This window comes from Mycteria americana, chromosome 3 (assembly GCF_035582795.1).
Source record: "Mycteria americana isolate JAX WOST 10 ecotype Jacksonville Zoo and Gardens chromosome 3, USCA_MyAme_1.0, whole genome shotgun sequence".
Lineage (NCBI taxonomy): Eukaryota > Metazoa > Chordata > Aves > Ciconiiformes > Ciconiidae > Mycteria > Mycteria americana.
The window spans coordinates 94,417,831-94,440,775 of record NC_134367.1 but is presented as its reverse complement, the minus strand read 5'-3'; the positions used below and the strand labels follow the sequence as shown (position 1 = coordinate 94,440,775).

Here is a 22,945-nt window from a genome sequence, read left to right as displayed (position 1 = left end):
CGGGCTGCGGAGGCTCCGCCGCCCCGCGGGCTCTGCAGCCGGAGCGGGTTTCCGAGCCCTGGCGCTGGCCGGGGCCGGCTGAGCACGGCTCCCGCTGGCTCAGCAGGTGGAGGCTGCATGCACGGGCGGATTAGCGGGGGGGGAAGTGGCTTCTGCCATAGGAACTGCGAGCCGGATTCGTCAGCGGGTTGCAGCGGGGCCGAGCGCCAGCGCGGGGAAGGAGCGAGGGGAGGCTGCGGGCCGGCAACGCAGCCCCTGCACGGGTGCAGCCCTGGGCAGTGCTGCAGCCCTGGGCAGTGCTGCGGGGGCCAGCATCGTCCCTGGGACGGGGCACCTCTCTGGTGGCACATGTCACCCCGCGCCGCTGCGCCGGACTGGGGCCGTGGCAGGATGCTTGCTGAGCCCCCACCCCACGGCGGGTCTGCATCGGCCCCCCGGGGCCGGAGGCGGGGGGGGCTCAGCAGAGCACCCCGCGCCCGCTGCCCCCTCCGCCGGGCCCCTCAGCTGCTCAGGAATGAACTGGCGCCTGCCCACCGGCTGCTCTCCTGGTATGTGCGGCCGGAGCCGTGAATGCCATGCCTCGGCCTCCTCCCCCGCCGGCCGGGGCTGGCCCCCCCCCAGGGCATCCCCCCAGCCCCAGCCCCAGCCGCCCTCTCGCCTCTTCCCATTAAGGCAGCGCAGGCGGCCGAGCTTCGGTGCCGGAGGAAAACAGGTGCCAGAGCCATGAGCGATGGAGCCGAGCGGAGGGTGGGGAGGTGCAAGGGGGAGCACAAAAAGCACACACCCCCGCCCACACGGCAGCACCCCTTGCCGGCATTTCCTCCCACCCCCTCCTCGGGAGCATGGAGGAAGCCCCTCTGCAGGTGACAGGGGTGTGCCCACCTCCACTGCACTCCCTGTCCCCAACCTCGGGGACACCGCAGGCGGGGAGAAGGGGTGGGAGGAGCAGCCCCGCGCCCACATTTCTCCTCTCCCAGCCCTTGCTGCAGAGCTGGGCTGCAGCCAGCACTTCTATTTTAAGCCCCACAGTGCAGATGAGGAGGCGAGGGGTGTGCACGGCCAAGCCTCACAGCCCGCTGGAGAAAGGCCCCGCTACCCATGGCCCTGGAAACTTCCCCTTCTCCCCCCAGGGCTGGTGCACCCTCGGGGGCAGCCTGGGCCAGCTGCTCTTTCCCCTTCCCAGCACAGGCAGGAACCAGGGCAGCTGAAGCCGGCATAGCCCGGTGAAGTTATTGCAAAATATCCGGGATGCAGGAAGCCCTGAGGGTCCGGCCACACTCCCCTGGCCCCCTCCATGGCACGCAGCATCCGCCTGCCGTGACCTGGGGCAGCAGCCGTCCTGCGAGAGAGGAAGGGCAGGCCTGGCAGGGCTGCGCAGGCAGGAGGATTTGCTCTGGAGGCAGCGGCTTCCTTGTCGAGCTCCTGCGGCAGGGAAAAGGGGCCTAGGTGCCCCGTGGGATTAGCTGGGCTGGGTGCAGGCACAGAGGAACCACGGGACAAAGCATCCTTGTGAAAGGCACCAGATGGCTCAGGCTTCTCCCCAAGCAGGACTGAAACCCGCTGCAGGGGCCCCCCTCATCTGAAGCTCTCTCCCCCTCCTTAGCAGGGACCACCTTACAGCACCCCTCTCCTCCTGCGCTGGCAGGTGCTGCTGGAGGAAGAAGTTCCCAGACTAAGCATCTGTTTGTTTTTTAATAAAAACAACCCCCACCCCCCCACCCCTGCTTGTGCTGCGTGTCAGCGAGACGCCTGGGGAGCCGGCAGCACCCAGGGAGAGCACCCGGCAGGTGGGCAGGAGGGGTGCTCAGCGCCGGGCTGAGGCTGGGGGTGGCAGTGGCTGGGGCACGGTGCAGCCCCGGGGCCGGCTGGAGTGGAGCCACTTGCCACAGGCTCTCTCCCCCGGGGAGGCGGCGAGCGGTGAGCTGGCGTTGGGAGCACAGACCGGGCCAGGACGGCACCCGAGAGGAGGATAAAGGGCAGGCTGGGGCTTTTCTCCCCCCTCAGCTGGGTCTCACTCCTTCTTCCCGAAGAACTTCTTGAAGACAGATTTGTTCTTGGGGCGAGGAGGGCCAGGGGTCTTCTCCCCCAGTGTGTCCCGTGGGCTCCCCGGCTGGGCCACGAAGGAGTGGCAGCGTGCCCGTGGCACGGCCGGCACTTGCTCCCCGATGTACAGCGTGACTGAGTAGCTGCTCCCAGCCTCCACCGGCTCCTTGGGCACAGCCATGGGGGTGATCTTCTGGTAAGTGGCTGCAAGAAGGAGCAGTCAGTGGGGAGAGCAGGGTGCCAGCAGGCACTGTCAGCCCTCCAGAACCCTCCCCAAGTAGGGGGCTGCAGCTCACGGCACAGGGTGTGGGACTGGGTGGGTGCTGCAGCAGCATCGCACCTGCCCTCGGGTGACAGGGGCAGTGGTGCCACCTCCTGGCAGTGACAGTGAAACCAGGGCTGTACCTGAGGTGAAGGAGTAGGACCTCCTCTTGTTGGCCACAAGCCCGTAGTCGTCTTCTTGGCAGCTGTTGTCCCACAGCCCGGGGGACCCCCTGGGTGACCACTGCTGCTCCCTCTGCCCGGCCCCATGAGCATCCTCTGAAGCAGAATGGAGACATGTCACAAGGCAAGACCACCACAGGACATCCCTGTGTCAGCCCCAAAGAGGACGGGGAAACGTGGTTATCCCAGTATCCCAGGAAGTGAAGGGAGGTGACTGGTCCTTCCCTCAACCCCATTCGTGGGCAAGGGGCCCTGGGACTCCCGGCCCAGATCCCACTGAGTTCAAGACTGACGGACAGCCTCCAGCTTCCCCCAGCCGGCTCCCTTGCACCTCTCTGGGCTGGGGAGAGGAGTTGGGGGACAGCAAGAGCCCAGCCAGGCAGGAAAGTCACCTGCTGCTGCCACTGCCCCTGCCCCATCGGCTGGGCCATCCTGGCTGCCCAGAGGCCGCTGCGGCCAGGCGTTTGAGCGGGGTAGCACCACGATCTCCTGGCTCTTGGCGGTCGTGACCTGATGTCCCTGGAGGTGGGAGCTCCCAGGGCTGGGGACCTTGCTGAAACTGGAAAGTAGCAGAGATTTAGCAGACCAGACTGGCCCACCGATGCCGTGCTGGAGCAGCCCACACCAGCAAGCATGGCAGAGAGTTGTCATAACGAGACCCAGCTGGCCGGCTCCTGGCTACTCACCCCCCAGCACCGCCGGTGCTCTCGACATGTTGTGCCGCTGCCTGGAAGTAATCCACTTCGGGGAAACCTGGGGGCACAGCAAACATCCCGCTGGGTGCTCTAGGCACACAGGACCATCCCACAGAGCCCGTCTGAGCTCCAGCTGGCTGAGCCACCCTGATGCCCATGCTGCAGGGCTGGCCCATCCAACCTCCTGCTGTAGCACCTGCTCTTGGTCCCGCCAACCAGCCTAGGATTTCACGGCACGGCCTGAGCCCACTTGGGTATGCGTACAGCAGCGGCAAGACCCGAGTGTTACAGATCTCCTTGCCTGGAGGGCTGGCAAGGGGTTTCCAGGCCCCACAGAGGAGATGGAGGAAGACCAAGGCATAATTATAATTTTCCTGACACTGGCTTTTTGCTGCTGAGGCTCCACTGACGTCAGTCATGCTATTCCTGATTTATAACTGTGTATGTGGTGTGAAAACAGTGTCTCCAAATCCTGCCTGGCAGAGAACTGCCGTTCCCGAGGCAGGTTAGAAAGATGCATCAATCAGAGACAACGCTGTGCTGCTTCTCTTCTGACCCACTGTGTATCAGAGGGCTTGGTGGGGGCTGCACACCCATGGCGGCTGCATATAGCCAGGCTCCTGCGCCGCCAGCAAGGGCTGCTCACCTGAGTTTTGCTGCAGCTTGGAGACCCATTCATTCATGAGGGGCTGGGAGGGGGCCCTCAGGAGGTACTCGGAGCCATCCCGCAGCCTGGGGAGGGGGAGAACAAGTCAGCAACGAGACAGATGTTGGGGTGCAGATACCACAGCCCCCACCAGCCTGGGAAAGAAGGGAAGCAGGTGAGAAAGGAGGAAATCCTTATCCAGGCACCGGACCGAGCTGGCCCTGGCTGGGGGTGTTGGTGTGCATCTGTCCCCGCAGGGACACATTATGGAGGGCTGTGGCTATGAGACCCCGGCTGCCCTGGGTTGGGGTGACTCACTGTAGCCTGAAGCAGTTGGTCTTCTTGGTGTACTCGGCGTCCGGGCTGCAGATTGCCCCGGAGAGGTTGAGGGGAAGGGCCACCACGGAGCTCTGCAGCACAGGGAACAGCAAGAGCAACAGCGGGGTTGGTAGGTGCTGCCCTCCCCTGCCGCGGGGGCGAGGACACCCCACTTCCAGCCCCCCCACCCTGCTGCCAGCCCCCTCCGGTGCCACGCCGCTCTCCCCCACCGCACCTTGATGCTGTCCCTGCGGTCCTGGTAGAAGCACAGCGTCTGCCTCATCAGCACGGTGTGGAAGAGGCCCCAGGCGCGGCAGTTGGCCTGCGGGACGCAAGCAGGGGACAGCTGTGATGCCAATGGGTTTGGGAGAAGACAAGTAGTCCCCTGCCACTCAGAATGCCCCCCAGCCCCAGTAGGCTCTGCCCTCCCAGCATGGCCAGCAGCACTGCCACGGTACTGCCAGGAGCATCCCTGGCTTCGCTCCTGCCCCGAAACCTGGATCCCCCTCAGGTCCCGGTCCCAGCACCCCAGTCCCGAAGGAGCCCCGCAGTCATGCCTGTACCTTCCTCCCTCCTGTCTGCAACACGTGCTTCCTTTCCAGCGTCCCCTCCATCATCTGAAACTCCGTTTTACCGGGGGGGGCCTGCAAGGGCACAGGGGGTGAGTGAAGGAGCGCTGGGGCCGGCGGTGCCAGCTCAGCCCCCGGACACGCAGGGTCCATCCGACCCATCCCCGGCGGGCGATGCCAAGGTGGGAATGGGACAACAGGAACAATTTTCTGGCTGGGCTCTTTGTAGGCTTTTGGGATGAAGTGCTGCCTTGCTAAGGCTGAGGGCTGGTGGGGAAGTGCCGTGCTGCAGGGACCCCCAAATTCAGCACCTAGCTCTTCCCCACCCCCCAGCTGGAGCAAAGGGGCCACCAGAGTCGGGGAGTCCCCAAACACAGGTCATGTTTGCTGGAGCGGGTAACCCAGCTGCTGCCTGGGGTGTCCCCCGACCCCCTGCCCGACCCCGAGGGAGAGCCCCCAGCCCACGGCTCTCACCTTGCTGCCCTCTCTCTCCTCTTCCACATGCCTCCGCTGATCCCCGGTGCCCGGGCTGTCCAGGGGGGCTGCAGACACCGGCTCCTCCCGGTGGGGGGATGCCCCGTGCCCACTGGGGCTGCCACCACTGCTGTGCCCCACACCAGGGCTCTTCTCTCCCGCCGGGCTGAGGAGCCGGGCGGCGGTGGGAAGGGTGAACTTGGCCACCAGCATGTTGTTGGCAGCCGAGAGGATGAGGGGCCCGCTGGCGGTGGCGTCAGGGCTGGGTAGGCTGCCCGCCCCACTCCCTGCCCCATGGCGGGCACGGCTGCCTGCTGGCGGGCTGGGTGCCCGCCGCTCACCCACCCCATCCCAGATGGCCTGCAGCTCTTCCTCCTCTTCCTCAAACTGCCCGTGGGCAGGGTGGCAGACCTCCTCAGCGCCTGGCACAGGGCTGGGGGGCTGCGGGGACCCCAGCGCCCACTCGAAGACAGAGAGCTGGGTAGGGGCGGCGGGGGAAGCCGGGGACCCGCTGGGCTGGCCACTGCCAGCTGGCTGCTGTGCACGGGCAGTGCCAGGGACGGCTCCTGCCCTGCCTGGGATGCCGGCCGGGGATGGCCCAAGCTCCAGCCGAGCGGCTTCACGATGCCTGGCCCTGCTGGCGGCACCGGGGCTGCCGTCCTGGCCCAGCCGGCCGGCCAGCTCGTCCCCCTCCCAGCCGACCCGCTCGTGCAGCACGCCGACACGGGACAGCTGGCTTGGCCTGAAGTCCGGGAGGTCTTCACCGGTGCTGCCGGGGCACCGCGGGCTCCAGTGCTCCTCCCTGGCGCGGTGCGCTCTTTGCTGGCTGTAGCTAGGGTTGAAGCTCACCTCCTCGAACCACGTTCCTCGCTCGCTCCTGGGGTACATCCCCATCCCCTCGCCGGGCCCCTGGGGACTGTGCCCACCCACATCTACCTCTTCCTGCCATCCAGCCCCACGCGTGCCTGTGGGCTCCAATGGCCTCACCCCCCCGCCCTGCCTCTGCTCCTGCCCCTCCGCCTCCTCCCGCTGTGCCGCAGCCCCTCGGTGGCACCCCAGGACCGCCGCGTCCCGGGGCAGCTCCAGGCTGAGCACGGAGCCCAGGGAAAGGTGGGGGCACGTGGTTTTCGGGTCAGGGAGGCGGGGGTCCCGGGGGGCCGCCCCGCACTCAGCGTCGATGTCCCGCACGAGTGGGTTCCTGATGTAGAGCAGCAGCTCCCCGAGTGGGGGTCCGGCGGCGGCCGTCCCCGGCTCCCCCTTCCTCTGGCCGCACTTCTGAGGCCACGTGTTGCTGGGGCCGTGGCGCTCCTCGGGCGCGGGCTGCAGGGAGCTGGCGCCCATGATGCCCTGCAGCGTCAGCAGCCGGGCCTGCTCGGCCCTCGCCCGCTCCCGCCGCTGCAGGCTGTTGAAGAGGGAGCCGGCCCCGGCCTTGGGCAGGGTGTGGGAGGCGGCCGGAGTCCCGCTGCTGGATGCTGGAGGGCGACGGGCAATGGCGGGCGGCCGCTTCATGCTGGAGGTTTTCTCGGCCTCCACCGGCGCCTGGGGACACAGAGAAGGAGAGAGGGGTGACCCCCTTGGCCAGAGCCTCCACCACCCTGCACCGACCACCCCCTCTCCATGCTGTGCCTGGGCAAGCAGGGAGCTGGGGGGGCAGGCAGCCAAAAAGGCTCACCAGCGGCACATGCAGAGCTGGGAGCGGCACGGCCTCGCCTCAGCCCACCGAGGGCTGCTCCCACCTCGGCACAGGCAGGGAAGAGGCAGGCAGGGGAATGCCTGCCCGTGACGGAGTTCCCCAGGTGGGGTGCAGCGGGAGCTGCCTGGGCCATACGGCTCTGCTGCTGCACCGCTGCCCTCCAAGCCACCACTTTTGGGTGGCTACGGAGACAGCAATCACCGCTGCCTCTCCCTGCCACCCCTGCGTGCCCCCAGGCAGCAGAGCAGGTGAATGCAAGGGCAGGGGCTGAGCACAGCCCCTTCCCCTCCCCTTCCCTTCCCACAGATACCCTCTCCAGCCTGGCCGCAGCTCCTCTCCTGGGGTTCTGGGGCCACAAGGATGAAAGCGAAGGGCTTTGCTGGCAGGAGGTGCAGGAGCATCTCCCTGTACCCCTTGGGCTAGAGAGGGCCTGTTACCCCCAACCATCCTGGCAGCCCCTCACCCTGCCTCGATGCCTTCTGGCCTCTCCAGCCCCCTGCCCTCTCCCTCGGGCCACCCGTGGGGGAGCCTGGCCGTGACTGCCCTCAGGGCTCCTTGCACACAGCTCTCTGTGCCGGGCCTGGAGCAATGAATGGATGGAAGCCCCAGCAAAACACTGAGCCCCCAAGCCCTGGGGTTACAAGCCATGCACCCTGGAGCATGCCCCCCCAACACGTGCACCTTCACATGGTCCCATCCAGCTCTTCCCCCTTCAGTCGGCTGCACAAGGGACTACTGCTGTCCCCCGGCAACTGCTGGCCGTGCCGCCCACGGCCACCAAACCCACTTACCTGGGGGGGCCAAACTGCGGCCAGCCCCATCCGAGCCCCCTCCTCGCATGCCCCAGCACCCACACTCTGGAGCCCATGGCACTGGGAGGGCTTCCCCTCTCCCGGGGGACCACCACCGGCAGGGCACGGCGGCATGGCCAGGTGGGTAGGTTCACGCCATGCAGCCACTCTGCTCAGCATGCAGCCTCCCCCGGGGACGTTACCTCTTCCACCGGCTGGCGAGGCGGCTTTCTCTTTCGCTTTAAACTACCCCAAGTGTTTCCTAAAAGCCCCTGGCAACGCTTCCAAAAGGTTTTACAGCCTGAGGGTTTAGTGGCAGGGAGCTGAGCGGGGGGAGAGAGAGACACAGAGAGTTGAGGGCAGAGAGGGTGAGGAGCAGCAGCAGGAGAGCACAGGCAAAGGGGGTGGTGCAAGCTGGTCCTCAGCCCTCAGGCATCGCTCGGCACTGGCACAGCCAAAGGTCCCTCTCCTGGGACTGACCAGCCCCGACAGCTCGCTTGGAAACGGGCCGGGGGGATCCCAGCATGGGGGCTACCCCGCAGCCCTCAAAGCCTCCTGGTCTGCATGGGGGCACGGCAGTGGCCGGCCCTGGGACAGGTGCTGGGCACTCACCCACGGTTCTGCCGAAGCCACCTACGTACCGTCCGCACTGCCTCCTCCTCCGGCCACTCGCTGCTGGCCACCGGCTGCGCCGCCTTCTTCTCGCCCTTCTTGCCAATGCTGAGGATGAGGTTGACCGTCCCCCCCAGCCCACCGGGGCCCCGTGGTGGCAGCAGCAGCGTGGAGGTCTCGGCGGGATCCCAGATGACAGCCTCCTCGGGGGGTCCCACACTGTGGGGTGTTGAGCTGCTGGGTTCCCCCCAGCTCCGCTCCACTCCCGCTGGGGCATCTGAGAGGGGCGATGCCGGTGGGGAGATGGTCGTTCCCGCTGGCAGCCGTGGCTCTGATCTTTGCACAGGCTCAAGGAGGGAGCAGGGTGTGAACTCCACTGGGCTGTGGATGCTCTCCAGCCGAGGCCAAGCACACGGGGCACGCTGCTCCTGGGGAGCGAGGCAAGAGAGGGAACATGGAGGAAGGTCTGTCAGGGCCAGGCACTTTCTCAGGACAATCTTCCCTTTGCCCTGCCTGAACCCCAGAGAGTCCCAGAGGCACTGGCACACATCCCTCCCCTACTTCTGCACCACCCTCTCCGTCCGGTGCCTCTGCTACCCTCAGCCTCGAGGCTGGTCCTGCTCCCTGACAGTCTCAACATGGCTGGGTACTCACTTGGCTGGTGGGGGACGTGCCCGAGGGGCTCTCCGGGTCCCTTCTGTCCTCCTGCTTGCTCCCTGGGTCCCGCTGGTGCCTCTGTGCTCGCCAGCGCACCAGCACCCAGCCCAGCATGCTCTGCAGCTCCTCCAAGCGCTCCTTTATCTGAGGGGAGGAGAGATGCTGGGCAGCCTGCAGGGACCCCTGGCCCAGGGACGCTAGCCCTACCAGGACACCTCACTACAGAGCAGTTTAGGAGGTTTTTGGGAGTGGGATACAGTCAGTCGCATCACCTCAGGTCTCAGCATCCATTGCGGGGTGAAACCCCTTCCTGCCCTGAGCAGCCCCGGGGATGCATGGCTGTTCCCGTACCACTCGCTGTCCCTAGAGGATTTTGGGAGGTGCTGAGGGTTTTCCCTTACTGTCGCGCTCAGGTAGTGCTCCTCGGATACCAGCTGCTGCCCCGACGCCGCCAGCGCCTCAAACTCCTTGAGCTTCCCTTCGATTCTCCTCTCCAGCTCCTCACACGGAGTCTCCAGGAGGCTGTGGCCGCTTGGGCTTTCAGAGAAGATCTGGGCCCGCGTGTCCTCCGTCCAGGAGCTGTGGGCATGTGAAAGACAGGCTGAGGGGGCTGAGGAACGACCCAGCCCCTCTCCTCAGCCCTGCAGGCCCCAGGGAAGCCATTCCCATGCTTCGGGATGGCTGGAAGCAGCTCGCTGGGGCAGCGGCAAGTCTGGCAGGGCAGGCCAAAATGCCGTGGGGCTGCCCCACAGCAGGCAGCCCCGGCGCAGCCCTTCATTCCAGGCTCCCCATCGTCTTGCCTGGCTACAGCTCTGACACTGCCCACGTACTCGCCAGCAGCCCACGCTCCAGCAACGCCATGCTCTCACCAGCCTCCCCCCAAGCACCGCAGAGGCAACCCTGATGGCTCATCGCCACTTACATCATGGCTAAGTAATCCTTGAAGAAGTGCCGCAGCCGGCCGGCCTGCTGCACGCGGGCCCGGGTCTCCCGCAGCAGCTCCTGCAGCCCTGCCCAGGCCCACAGCGTCCCCTGCACCTCCCGGCTGACGGGGCACAGCCGAGCCGGGCAGAGCTCTTGCAAGCGGGCAGCTGCCCTCTCCAGCTCCTCCAGCTGCCCCTGCAGGGTCTCCGACACCGCACGCTGAAGATCACAAGGCAGAAGAGGTTCAGGATGCGTCCAACCCCTCTGCACCCAGGCTGGACTCCCCTGCGTTCTGGGATGCAGGGACGGAGGGGAGGATGCAGGGACGGAGGGGAGGATGCAGGGACGGAGGGGAGGATGCTGGCACAGGGGCCGCAGGGAGCGAACAGAGCCACCCTCGGCAGGGAGGACGGGCAGAGCGGAGGGCTGCCCGGTTTCCCCGTTCTGCTCATGTGAGTCACCTTCCCGCTGGCGGGAAGATGAGCGAGGTGCTGGCAGCCGGGTGCTGGCACATGGGAGCTGACGCAAGCTCTCTCCCCTCGCCTGGCTTGCGCTGGCAGAGGGGAGCGGAGCGGGGCAGGGCTCGGCTCTGCTGGAAAATTCCAACCCGGCCTGCCACTGCGTGCCAAGGCCTACAACACCTGGGCTCCCAGGGGCCAGTGCCTCCCCGGGATGGCCCCAGCCAGCCGGGACACCTCCCCGCCATGGGCTTGACCAGCCACGGTGCTTCCCAGGTCTCACCTCCATCTCCTGCTGCCGGCTCAGCAAGTCCTGCAGCCCCTGGAGGTCCTTCTCACTCTTCACCACGGTGAAGCCGCTCTCTGCTTGGGCAATATCACGAGCCAGCGACTCCGCTCTGCATCGAAGCGCCTCCAGGCGCGGGGACACCTCTGCCACCTGGATGGGCCGGGCGGGAAGAGAGATGAGCCCCGGCATGGGATCCCCTGTGCCACCACTCGCCACGCGGCCCCAGCCCACCCCAGCCTGGGAGCACCCTGCCATGCATCTGCGACAGGGCAGGGAGCACCAGCCGTGGGAGGGACGGGGATACTAGCCTCGCACAGAGCGGTCCCCATGTATCCCAACGCCCTTGTGTCCCACTGGGACCAGCCGAGGCGCATGTCCTGTGCCAACTAGCTGGCATGTCCAGCTGCAGGCGGACCACCTGGCTGCATCCCCAGCCCCCCTGCCTCCATCCCCTACCAGGCGCTCCAAGCTCTCCGTCTCCGCTGCCACCTCCATGACCCGCTCCCGCTCCTTCACCGCATCATTCAGCATCTCCACGGCCTCCTGCAGCTCTCCCAAGGGACGGCTCATGTCCTTGCTGCCCGGCGGCTGCCCGGCCTGGGCTGAGAGCAGGGGAAAAGACCCCTGCGAGCCACAACACCCACTCCCTGGCTGAAGCCAACAGAAACACCGGGCGTGAGGGAGATGTGGAGCAACCCCCCAGGCAGCTGGGCCGGCGGGGGGAACCCACAGGGTCCCCTCTGCCAGCCACAGACCAACGCTTGGGCCGGTCCCAGGTGCTGGGCGATCCCGAGGGATGCCTGGCCTCGCTGCTCACCGCTGCAGGTCCCTGCCGGCTCCGCGCCTCCTCCTCTTGTAGGTCCTGCAGGAACTCAGACAGCACCAGGGAGTCACGCAGGTCTGCCGCCCGGCGCCGCAGGGCTGCCTGCACGCGTGCCAACCTGTGGGGACAGGCACCCGTCACAGGTGCCGGCACCTTCTGCACCTCCTCCTCGCACCTCCTCAGGGCGAGCATCCTCCTCCCTGCCCACCCGGGGGACCAGAGAGGGGGAACCTTCCCCCGGGACTCACTTCTCCTCCACCATCTCCACCTTCCTCTGCATCTTCCTTGCCCCCTCGTGCTCGGCGGACGGCTCACCCGCTGCCTCGTCCCGCAGCGCCTGGAGCTTGAGGCCACACAGCAGGAGCTGCCTCTCCAGCTGGCCCGTCTCCTCCAGGTCCCGGCGCAGCTCCGCTGGGCTTCTCATGGTGGCTGGCTCCGAGAGTGACCCGGCCACGGCTTGTAGCCACCGCTCGGCCCGGTCCAGCTCCCCCACCAGCCTCAGTGCCTGCGGAGAGAGCGGGGAGCCCATCGGCCTGGCTCCGAGCCGCCCAGGGCAGGCAGGAGCCATGCTGCCACCCCACTGCGGGGACCCGGGCACCAGCGGCTCAGGCAGCACAGCCGGAGCAGCGCGTGGGCTGCGAGGCCAGCCGGAGATGTCGGTGCCAACGCTGCAGCTCCCGTCCCTGCGTGCACCGGCCTTGCTTGCCGATGCCCAGCAAGCTGCTGCGATCGGGGCACGCCCCTGTGCCCACCCCAGCCCTGCCTCCACGCACCTTATCGATTTCCCGCAGCACGGCGCCGTTCTCCTGGTGCTTCCTCTGCAGGTCCTCCCACAGCTCCCCCAGCTCCCGCAGCATGGCCTCCACCTGCGGGCTCCCCGGGGGCCCCCCCAGTGCCGGCCCCTCCTGGGGGGCAGGGAGGGTGGTCAGGACAGGCCCTGCCTGGTGTACCCCCCCACCCCACACCCCAGGGGGCTCACCAGGAGCACAGCCCTGGCGCCGGAGTCCAGGGGCTCCCGCTGCGTCCGTGCTGCCTCCAGGCTCTCCACGTTCCCCACTGGACACGGGGGGACTCTGGGACCTGTGCTCTCCTTGTGCGGGGACACAGCCTGCCGAGGAGCAGGGAGACACGGTGCGTTAGTGCCCAGACCAGGGACGGGCAGGAGCGCACAAGCGTGCGTGCCCACGAGCAGCGGGAGGGGGCCGGGGAGGGGATCCCCCTCGACACCGGCTCCCCTGGCCGGGCTGGGAGCAAAGGGGGGTCTTGGGGAGACATTAATGCATTCACTGCCTGACAGACGTCCTGCACCTGGGCCTCCGTCTGCCGCGTCCCCCACTCGGCCTCCACCTCTCTCCTCCTCCTGCAGAGAGGGGGACAGTCAGGACTGCAAGGTCCCCCCTTGCACAGGGGACCTGCATCCCCGTCCCCTCCGACTCCATCCCACTGCCCACAGCCACCTCCACGAGCTGGTACCTTTTGCTGTCCCCACCATGAGGGGGCGGCCCCGCCGCTGGGGAGCCAGGGCTGCTCTCCTCCCCTCTCTCGTGCTCCGCCATCTTCCCCGGCATGTCCTTCGGCACCTACGGCACCAAGGCTCCCGTTCCTCCTTTGCCAGCCCAAAGCGTGCATCGCTTTGCCCTGGGCCTGGCACTTATCACCTCCCATAAGCCAGGAGGCCAGGTCACAGGCATGCTCAGCTTGGGCTTTGCCCAACACCCGAACCCACAAGCTCCCTCGTCTTCCCGAGGCAGAGGTGCTGGAGATGCCCGGAGGAAGGCAGACACCTGCGCTCACCATGCTCCTGGGGCCTCTTGTCCGTTTGTCTCCTGCTTCCTTCCCCACAGCCCCATGGCCGCTATCGTCTCCTTGGGGCTCAGCGCTCGGAGCCACAGCTTCGCCCCCCGGGGAACTGCTCGCCAGCACTGGAGCCTTCTCCATCCTGGGAAAGGGGCACAAGGGAGGCCCAGGGGAGCAGAGGATGAAGAGAGACCTTAAGTGGAGCTGGTGCCTCAGAGACAGCCTGCCAGGGGCTAACCCAGGTCTTTCCCCACGCCTCTGGCTCCAGCACTGGGGGGTCAGGGCTGGGGCCCTGGGGCTCCTGCCGGGCTGTGCCCTACCTCAGTGCCTGCTGGAGCTGCGCCCAGCTCTCCTTGACGTCTCGGTGCTTGGGGGTGACTCGGGCTGCCAGGCTGGGCTGCAGGCTGAGGAGCTGGGACACGGTCACATCCAGCATCTGGAGGAGAGAGAGCAGCTGGGGAGCGATGACAGGGCTGGCGAGGGACGAGCCACCGCGGCCGTGGTGCGAGTGCATGATGGCAGCCCACTACCAGCCCTGCGGGAGCAGGAGAGATGGTGGGTGCCAAGCTTGGTCCCCTCCTGCCCCCGGGGAGGCTCCCCCATCCATCGCACAGCCCTGTCCACCCCACGCGGCCGTGGGGCACCCACCGAGCCCCCAGCCCTGCTGATTCCAGCGTGACCCAGGAAGGCACACAAGCCCCACTCCGTCAGCACGCTCCCCGGGGCTCAGAGGATGAGGCAGAGCCTTGCACTTACCATCACCTGGCTGGCTATGTCCCTGATGTCCCGATCCCGGCCTGGCTCACCCTCCCCTGGCTTCCCCACACCGCAGACGCTCCTCTGCTGCAAGAAGAAGCTTCAGTCAGCGGTGGGAGGAGGACGGGGCCCTGCCCTCAGCTCCAGCAGAAAGGGACGCTGCAAAGCTGAGCTCGCTGCTCTGGCTCCCTGTTTAATATCAGGCTCCGACCCTCAGCTTTCTCCCCGAGCCCCAGGCTGAGGGTGCTGGGACCACAGCAGCCCCCACGCAGGGGACGAGAGCGAGGTGCTGCCCGCCCAGTTCCGCTCTGGCCGTGCAACAGTCCCGCACCAGGCTGACCCTGGCTCCAGGGCTGGTACCTTGGCGTGGATGGCCCCGAGCAGGGTATCCGCTTGCTGGAGGAAGGCGGCTACCTCCAGGGCCAGCTGCAGAGCCTCATGGTGCTCCTTCAGGGTCCCCTGCAGCCGCAGCCACCTGCATGGGCGGAAGGAGAGAGGTGAAGGGCAGCCTGTGCCCCCCTGGGCAGCCGTGCAGAGGTGGGGCAAGGGGAGGCAGGCGGGAAGTTTCGGGGACCCTGCTTCCCAGCCCGTCGGCTCCCTGCGCCCAGCTCGCCCCTGCTCAGCCCGCGTGTCCTCCGCTCACGTTTTGTTGAGGTGCTTGCGCCGGGCTGAGATGCTCCTGCTCTCACTCTTGCCTTGTTTCTCCAGCTTCTGGGCCAGGCTGTTCAGCTCCTCGTGCAGACTCTGGAACTGCTGCTCCTCCTGGCCCGAGCAGACAGACAGACATCAGCATCCCCCGGCAGTCCCTCCTGCCCCCCTCTCAGGGACCTGTGCCATGCCCCAGCCTCGGGACCCCAAGGCCGGTGGGGTTCGGGGTTGCCGGCATAGCAGCGGCCCCCCAGCAGCCTCTCACCTGCTTCAAGTCGAGGATGCGGCGGGTGAGCTGGATCTTGTCCGGGCTTTCCTGCAGGAGGGCTGCCAGGGAGGGCTTCTCCTCCTGGGCCAGGGGAGGGTGTGAGAAGGCGGGGGGCAGCCAGGATGTCCCCCTCCCCAGACCACACTCCCCGCACCCCACACCTTGTGCCTGATCCACGCCTCCAGCCGCTCAGCTTTCCTGTTGAAGTCCTGCAGGCTCCGCAGCCCCCCCAGGGCTTTGCTCTGGCTGGCGGCCGTCTGCTTCAGGAGCTGCCACTGGTCCCGCAGGGCCAGCAGCTGCCTCCGCACCCCCTCGGCGCTGGGGCTCACCCGCCACATCAGCTGCTCACCCATCTGTGGGGCCGAGGGACCCGCTCAGCGTCAGGGCCTCCCAGGGACCCCCCCACTGCAAAGAGCCTGGGGACACGGGTGCTGTGGGGAATGGGAGTCGTGCCGCCGCCCGGCCTCACCTGGTTGAGCTTTATCAGCCTGTTCTCGAAATCCTTCATGTCCCGCTGCAGGGTCTGAGCCACCTCCTCCCAGTTCTGGAGGTCGCAGCCATCCTTCAGGTCCCGCAGCTTGTCTCGCACCCAGCCCTCTGCCTGCAAGGTGGCAAGAGCCACGTGGCCGGGTGCCTCTGCCAGAGCCCCAAGGACGCGGCTTTGGGGACCCAAGCCCAAACCCTCCCAAAGCCATGACAGGGACCAGAGGGCACCCTTTTGGCTGACGACCCATTTGCTCCAAGTGAGAACAGGCCAGCAAAGGGGCTCAGGATGGCGACAGCGATGATGGGGGTAGCAAGGCGAGCGGCATCTCGCTTCGTTCCAGCATCTGCCTGCCCCAGCCCGGCAGGAACAGCCGGGGCCCCCCAGGCAGGCCAGACCGGGGGTCTCTGCGCGGGACGTTCCCGCACGAAGCACCTCCTCTCCTCGCGCTCGGCTCCGCTGTGCAAGCACCCATGCTCCCTCCCCAGCATGGCGTGGAAGCAGCCCCCCGCACCATCCCCATTCCCACGCTGCTGGGGAGGGACAGGGGCTGGGAGGAATGTGCGCACGTGGGGAGGAAGCAGGGCCCTGGTGTGGGCTGACCCCCCCTCCCCGGGGCCAACAGCCAGGGAGAGGCGGCCAAACATGATCTCATGCCACAACCATGGCTTCGCTCGGGGCCGGGAGTTCAGCCCTCCCCGCCGCGCACCCCACCCCGCAGCTCACATGAAAGGCTGCTGGTGGCCCCCCCGCCCCGCTCCCCACGCAGCCCCTTGGGCGGGCGCCCCGGCTGGCCTCACCTGCAGCATCTCCCGGTTGAACTGGGCTACCAGCGGGCTCGGGTCGAGGAGGGGGGATGCTCCTGCGCCGCTTCGCCCACCACATCTCGGTGCCACCGTGGGCTCCTTGTCCTTGGGGCTCTCTTTCCGGGGCGATGACGCCGGGGGTCCTGCCAGCTGGGGCAGGCAGAGGTGGGGGGGATCAGCGTGCCACCCAGGGAGCCCTTCCCATGCCCTCCCAGGAGCGTTTCGGAAACCCAAATAAAGTATGTCAGCCTGCCTCATCCCCGATTCCACTGCTTCACTGACATATTTGGAGTTCTCTCCCAGCACTCGAAGGCACAGCTCCCCTCTACCAAGGCCGCGACAGGGGCTTTCGCAGCCCTGGCACGGTGTTGCCAGGCTGTCCCTCAGCCCTGGGTCACTGCCAGCTGGCAGGCTGGCACCCAGCACCCGGGCTGGTCCCCGCGCCCGCTTTGGAGGTGAATGCGGCGCTCGCTGCCCCTCCAGCCTGAGGCTGCGCATCCCTGCGAGGAGCATTCATGTCCACGGCATCCATTTGGTGTCACCCCGGGGGACACTGCCAGGATGGGGGGCCACGGGGCAGGTCCCCGACGAGCTCAGCCCGCCACTCCTTCAGGGGCACCCGGAGCCCCCCATCCCAAGTGAGTGGCAGTGGGGGGCAGAAAGCGTAGCATCTCCCCCGGGGCTCGGCCTCACGGGCGGCCGGCGCTGACGAAATGCTCTGTCAGGGCTCCAGCTCCGCCAGGGGTGATGGCGAAGGTCAGCCAGCGAAAGCGCTGGCCCCCCTCCAAGCTCAGCCCTGGACCCAGCTGCACGCAGCCCAGGGGACGGCACAGCCGCCCGGGCACTCGCTTCCCACCCCGCTGCCGGGGGACGGGGACCTGGCTGCACGCTACCCAGCAGCAAACAGGAGCCTGAGCACCTTCAGGAGAAACCTGAAGGCGCAGGGCTCGCTGCCTCCTCTCACCAGGCAGAAATTGCTCCCGGGACCAGCAGCTCCCTCGCCAAGGTGGCCGGGTACGAGCTGCCCCACGGGGTCCCAGCCGCCCCCGAGTGCAATCTCCCAGGAGCCTGCGGAGCAGTGGGATTCGGGCAACTGTTTCAGGCTCTCTAAGCACTCTGGCATGTGCTGCCCCGCTGATGGCATGGGAGTCACTTTTCAAAGCCTTTCTGCCTAACCACAAGAACTAGAGAAATCCTCCATCTTTTTTTTTTTTTTTTTTTTTTTTAAATAGCAACACAGATTCTCAGGCCCTCCTGCAATCCAGGATCTTCAGTCTCTTGACACGGCCAAGGCTGGAGGAGCCCGTAATCCGGCTCCCTTGGAAGCGATAAAACCTCTGGGCGCTGGCCTGGGGGCTATCCCCCCGCCCCATCACGCCCAGCTTGTCCCCTCGCTCATTTAAAGCGGTGAGGCTCCATCCACACCTGCACCCAGGCAGACCACCGGTGGCCACCCTCGCCTGCTCAGCCCCAAGCTGCGCCCCTGGGTCAGAGCCTCTAAACAGCAAGGGCAGGGGGACGTACCGCATGGAAGGGGGACCCTCTGTCCACCGGAGAGCAGAAACCACCGGCCCGGGGACTCCCAGCCTCCTGCTGCTCGTCCTCCGCATCCACGTCCTTCCTGAGGAAGACCTAGGGACAGGAGGGCACAGCCGTGAGCCTGGAAGTGCTTGACCGTCCCAGCAGCCGAGGGGACAGAGGAGCGTGCGCCCACCTCCCCCTGCCCCGGGCCAGAGGCGGCTGCCGGCAGTACCCAGACACTGCCTGGCTGGGCTCTTCCCCGTCCCTCCTTACACATCCAGGCCAGGCTCCTCTGGGCAGCATCCACAGCTCCTGCCACGCGTTCGGCAAGCGGCAAGAGCTCCTAAGCTTGCTTTGCTCAGCACCTTCTCCACTTTAGCTCCCCCCTACGCACACACCCTTTTTCCCCTTGAATTGACTCCAAAGCCAGCAGAAACCCATTCAGTGGTCACGGCTGGCCCCGGGTCATCTAAGGATGCTCAGGGTCAGCCCCCGCACCCATCTCCAGGACAGCAGGGCAGAGGCGCGAGGGCACAGGAGGACAATAACCCCACTGCCACGAACCCGAATCCTCTCAGCTGTTGATCCCTGACCTCGACCTGTCCGGGAGGCAAGAGTTAAGGGGGCAGCTGACTCACAGGGAAGGGCTCCTGTGGGACAGGGGCGAGGATGGGAGCAGAAGAAAGGAAGTCCAGGAGCCGTGGCCAGGCACAGAGAGGAGGTCCAGGATGAACTCCACGTTACCTTATCCTTAACAGAGCCCAGCCCCAGGAGGAGAGGTGCGTGGGATTGCTTGGATCATGCACAAGGGCAGTCGCTCTCCTCCTCTACGGATGGATCTTTTCTTGGGCCATCGGATATAGCAGGCCAATTTAAGGACCTCCTTCCACTCCCTCCCTGGGGCCACCTTGCTGTCTCCGTAACAGACATCCAAGCGTGCACAGGGCAGCACGAGGTGGTGGGCAACATGTGCTGCCCCGACAACCCCTCCCTGGTCTCCTCTGAGGCTGCAGCAAACGGGGTGGTGGAGCAGCCAGAGCCGGACCCAGCCCACCACCGCTTGGACCACTCCAGACTGGGGACAGTGTCCAAGGGGAACCAACGCGGATGGCATTCCCCAGCTGCTGCCACCAGAAAGGCTCAGAGCCCCACAAACAGCCCAACAACCCTATAACCCCTAGCACCACTGGACCTTTCCAGGGGGCTGCGGAGCCCGGCTGGTGGCTGCAGAGGATAGACCACCGCACCACGCCACAGCATCCCATCCTGAGCAGGAAGAGCAGGCAGGGAGCGAGGCTGAGTCACGGCCGGGCAGGCGCAGCGAGAGCTCAGCGCGTCTGGCAGGAGGGTGCCAGCAACTGCGGGAAGTGCAGCTCTGAAGGAGGAGAAGACACCCCCCTGCCTGACTGCAGGGCCGAGATGTTTGGATGCCCGTTTAGGGAATGGCGGGGAGCTAAACGTGAAGTGCTTACAGGTCATAAGACCCTAGGAAACCCCTCTTCTAGGCAGCAGTGTCCCAGGCTCGCTGCAGCCCATGAGCCCCCCCCCAGGGCTCAGCCATGGGAGACAAGCCTGCAGGTGACACAGGAGCTTTATTTAAAGTCCTCGTCTCGTGATCCATCAGCCGCAGGAAAACAGGGCTGCCGGCACAAGGATGACTTCATCCTTCCCGCAGAGCTGCTCCACCGGGACTGCCCCCCCTCCCATCCCTCCAGCCGGAGCTGGGTCCTCACTCCGGCAAAAAAATACTCTTGCAGCAACCCAAGGCTGGGAGAAGGAGCCGTGCCTTCCTCGGCATCCATGAGGTGCCGTGCTAACTGCTCCCCAGCAGGACCCCAGGCTTCACAACATGAGCAAAGCCACACGTGAAACGAGTGCAGTGGCCTCAGCTGCCTCCTCTGCAAATGCTTCTTTCCCTTGTTCAAAGCAAAATTAACGTGGCACATATGCTCGCCGCATTCCCGTAGAAGAGTGGGTGCCAGTGACTTCCCGCAAGTGAGGCGAGTGGGGCCAGACCCTCCCGGGCTGCACTGTGCTCATCCTGGAGGAGTCCCCCATTCCTACAGGGCAGGAGCAAGGGGCAGAGCCGGGGGGCAGGCTTGGGAAAGCCCTAACGTGCCCTGCCCAGGGGAGAGCATTCCCTTCCCTCCTCCGGCTGCCATCCCGCCTAACGCACGCTTTCCCCTGCGCCCTGGCTCTCCCCCTCCCTCCCAAAGCTCCATCTTGCAGCCTGGCCCCCCCCTTCCAGCTCCACCCCCCCAGGCCGGACAGGCAGGAGGGGCCGATCCTGGCAGCCTCCTGAGAGTCCCGCACCATACCACCCTGCCGAGCACGTGCCCCTACCTTATATGAAAGAGGGGAGTCCTCGTGCCGATGCCCCTTGGGCTGCGCAGGCTCCGGCCGCCCAGCAAGGAGCTGCCTGCGTGCCGGAGGAAGCGGCAGCTCTTGTGAGGCTGTGCCTGGCCTTTATTGGCAATGAAGACGAGGGTTTTGGCAGTGGCCTGCGCGGCTCTCCCTAGCGCTATCCCGCCGGGAAACCAGCTGTTGCGGGTCAGGGTTAAATCCCAAGGAGTTCCTGCCTGTTCTTGCCAGCGACGGCGAGGTCTTCGAGCTGCCTTCCGCCCCAGCCCAGCCACGCAGGGGGTCTCCAGGGCTCCGGCACGGATGGATTCGGACCTCCAGGCCTGCTAGCACTCAGACTCGGAGGGCGGGGTGCCGGTAGCCCTGGGTCCTACTCCTAGCCTTGTCCCAGCTCTGCCTGGCCGTGTGGCCCTTCATGAGTCACTTCCCTTCTCCCAGCCTCGGTTTCCCCTCCGGTAAACGGGAGAGCGAGTTCCCAGCTCCCCGCGCACAACTGCACCATCGCGGGCGTCCCGAGAGCGGAGCCCTCCACAGCTCGGGCTCTGGGGCAGAGCTTTTCGGGGTCACCGTAGCCCTAGGGAAAGCTCGTCTGCAGCTCGCCCGCAAAGACCTCCTGCCCTCCAGCCTGACGGTACAGAGAAGTGCGTGGGGGGGAGGCGGGAGGAAAAGCAACTACCCCAGGAGCCCTGTGGCGAGTGCTGCCTGGAGGGCACGGGGACAGGGCAGCAGGGATCCCCCGCCGGGGCGCAGCCTCCCCAGGACCTACCCGTCCCTTGGCAGCCGGAACGGAGAACAGCAGGGAAGACGGGGAGAGAGCAGGGCGCAGGGGCCGGGGAGCGCTTACCTTGAACTGAGCTTTCCCTGGCCTGCTGTTGTTGTTGTTGTGGTTCCTCTCGCCGCCGGTGCGGGCAGGGTCCCCGGGTCCCCCTGCGTCCCCCGCGCCGGCCTCCCCGTGCCAGTTGGACAGCGTGATCTTCTTAATGGAGCGGGCGAGGGAGTTGCGGTTCAGCCGCTCCTCGTCGGTCCCCCCGTCCTCGCCGGGGCTGGGGCTGCGGGGCTGGCCCTCGGGGGCGGCGGGGCTGGCCCGGGCTTGGGCCAGGTAGAGGGAGATGCGCTCGTTGAGGCTGCGGCGGAGGCCGCGGTGGCTGTCCAGAGCGGAGGCGAGGGCGATGCCGGGGCAGGCGTCCCCAGGGCAGTCGGCGGCACACTTGGGCAGCGAGAGCTTGGTGCTGATGGTGAAGGGCTGCACCTTCCTCGCCGTGCTGCCGGACATCCTCGCCCTCCCCGCCGCCGGGCAGCCGGGGGGCAGCCGGGGGGCCCGGCCCGGGCACCGCGGGGCGAAGCAGCAGCGCGGGGCCCCCGCTGCCCGGGAGCGCCGGTGATGGAGACCGCCCGGGCGGCGCCGGCTCCTTCCCCGGGGCGGGCGGCGGCGGGGCCGCCTCTTCCCGCGGGGACGCTCAGCGGGGCGGCCCCGCGGCGGGGGGCAGCGGGGTGGGGGGCGGCCCGGCTCCCATGGCCGGAGCGGCAAGGCGCGGGCGGCCGTCCGGCCTCGGCTGCCTGGGCGGACCCTCCGCCCTCGCCGGGGCGCGTCCCCTCCCCTGCCCGGGTCCCTCCTCCCGCGGCGGGCAGGGGAGGCGGGGGAGAGCCGCCGCGCCCTGCCCTGCCCTGCCCTGCCCTGCCCTTCTCTTCTTCTCCTTCTGCCCTTCCTCCCTTCCCTTCCCTTCCCCGGCCGGCCTCAGTCGTCCACCTTCTTGCGCAGGTTGAGGAGGCAGAGCAGGCAGGTGAGCAGGGCCTGGCGGCTCTCCCGGGAGCGCAGCCGGCGGCCCAGGCGGCGGAGCGGCGGCAGGAGGCGCTTGCGGGCCAGCGGCAGCAGGCGGGCCAGCAGGGCGCGGAGCAGCGGGGCGGCCAGCGGCGGGGCGGGCATGCTGGCCCCCGAGCCTGCGGGCCCGCTGTCAGGCCCCGGAGCCCTCCGCCCCCCGAGGTGCCTTGGCGGAGCGGGGGGTGCCCAGGAGCTCCTCACGCGTCCGACCTCCCGGCCCGAGCGGAACGCGGGAGCCCGAGCGCCGTGCTCGGGGGTCCGCACCCCTCTGGGAGCGGGGGGCTGCCTGCGGGAGGCTCGGGGGAGAAGCGCTGGAGGGGGCTGCTCTCCTCCCCGCCTCTTCCCCTGGTCACCCTTACCCTCCGTGGGATCCTTCCTGCTCCGGGACACCGCTCTGCCCGTTCTCCCAGAGGAGCCTGGACTGCTCAGCTCCCCCCACCTGGACCTGCCGCCAGCCCAAACGGCAGGAATGTCTCCACAGCAAGGGACAACAAAAAACCCAGCTGCCCATTTAAATGCCCCCTCCTCCCAGGCCAGACACATGCTCCCTGTAAGTGATACTGCTCCTGAGTCGGGGTGGACCCCATTTGTCGGGGTGGCAGTGCCGGGGGAAGAAGGGGGGTGAGGGAGGAACAACATCTGCCCACCACAGAAATGTGGTCTGGCAGGATGGCGTCCCGTTTCACTACAAGGCTTCGCCGAAGCCCCTGAGCAGGCAGCCGGGTCCAAAATATGTTTGCCTGTCATTCTTTGCCAGCGCCGGCAATTGCCACCCTGCTCCCACAAGGGCCAGGAATGCAGACCAGGCAGACGGCCAAGGAGAGCAGGCAAGGGATGCCCCAAGGCGTGAAGCACCGAGGAGCAGATGGGCGCTCCCCTGGGCAAGAGCTCTGATCTGGCTCCACGCGGGGCTCCAGAGCAGGCTGGTAACCGGTGTCCTATGCTTTCCAGCTGTGCTCCCAGGCTGAGCCTGCTTGGGGCAAGCAGCCAGGGCCCTGCAGACCAGGGGAGCACAAGCTAGCCAGGGCAAGGGCGCAGGCAGGAAGGTC

At 67.1% G+C, this 22,945-nt stretch overlaps 1 protein-coding gene across 1 annotated transcript; it reads right to left on the bottom strand.

Annotated features, from left to right (window-relative positions):
- Positions 1–1,873: 1,873 nt before the first annotated feature.
- On the bottom strand, positions 1,874–21,796 carry LOC142407091 (uncharacterized). The gene is made up of 33 exons (XM_075496172.1): positions 20,922–21,796; positions 17,720–17,827; positions 16,190–16,345; positions 15,375–15,506; positions 15,067–15,258; positions 14,903–14,986; positions 14,633–14,751; positions 14,350–14,464; positions 13,990–14,076; positions 13,554–13,669; positions 13,231–13,375; positions 12,910–13,016; positions 12,724–12,796; positions 12,416–12,544; positions 12,210–12,341; positions 11,685–11,941; positions 11,431–11,554; positions 11,070–11,264; positions 10,608–10,763; positions 9,865–10,085; positions 9,344–9,521; positions 8,940–9,086; positions 8,315–8,713; positions 7,877–7,996; positions 5,190–6,728; positions 4,710–4,790; positions 4,382–4,468; positions 4,147–4,238; positions 3,829–3,914; positions 3,174–3,240; positions 2,880–3,046; positions 2,449–2,583; positions 1,874–2,247 (listed from the first exon to the last, which is right to left on the bottom strand). The coding sequence occupies exons 1-33, from the start codon at positions 21,348–21,350 to the stop codon at positions 2,012–2,014; spliced, it is 6,411 nt and encodes a 2,136-aa protein (XP_075352287.1). The 5' UTR covers positions 21,351–21,796; the 3' UTR covers positions 1,874–2,011.
- Between the last annotated feature and the right edge of the window lie 1,149 nt (positions 21,797–22,945).

What these genes read in the sequence shown, in the direction of transcription:
- LOC142407091 (XM_075496172.1), bottom strand. Translation starts at nt 21,350, where the DNA reads ATGTCCGGCAGCACGGCGAGGAAGGTGCAGCCCTTCACCATCAGCACC. An exon ending in TCAACCGGGAGATGCTGCAG is followed by an intron (nt 15,507 to 16,189) that starts GTGAGGCCAGCC and finishes GCCACCTTGCAG; the next exon opens with GCAGAGGGCTGGGTGCGAGA. An exon ending in GGCTGATAAAGCTCAACCAG is followed by an intron (nt 15,259 to 15,374) that starts GTGAGGCCGGGC and finishes TCGGCCCCACAG; the next exon opens with ATGGGTGAGCAGCTGATGTG.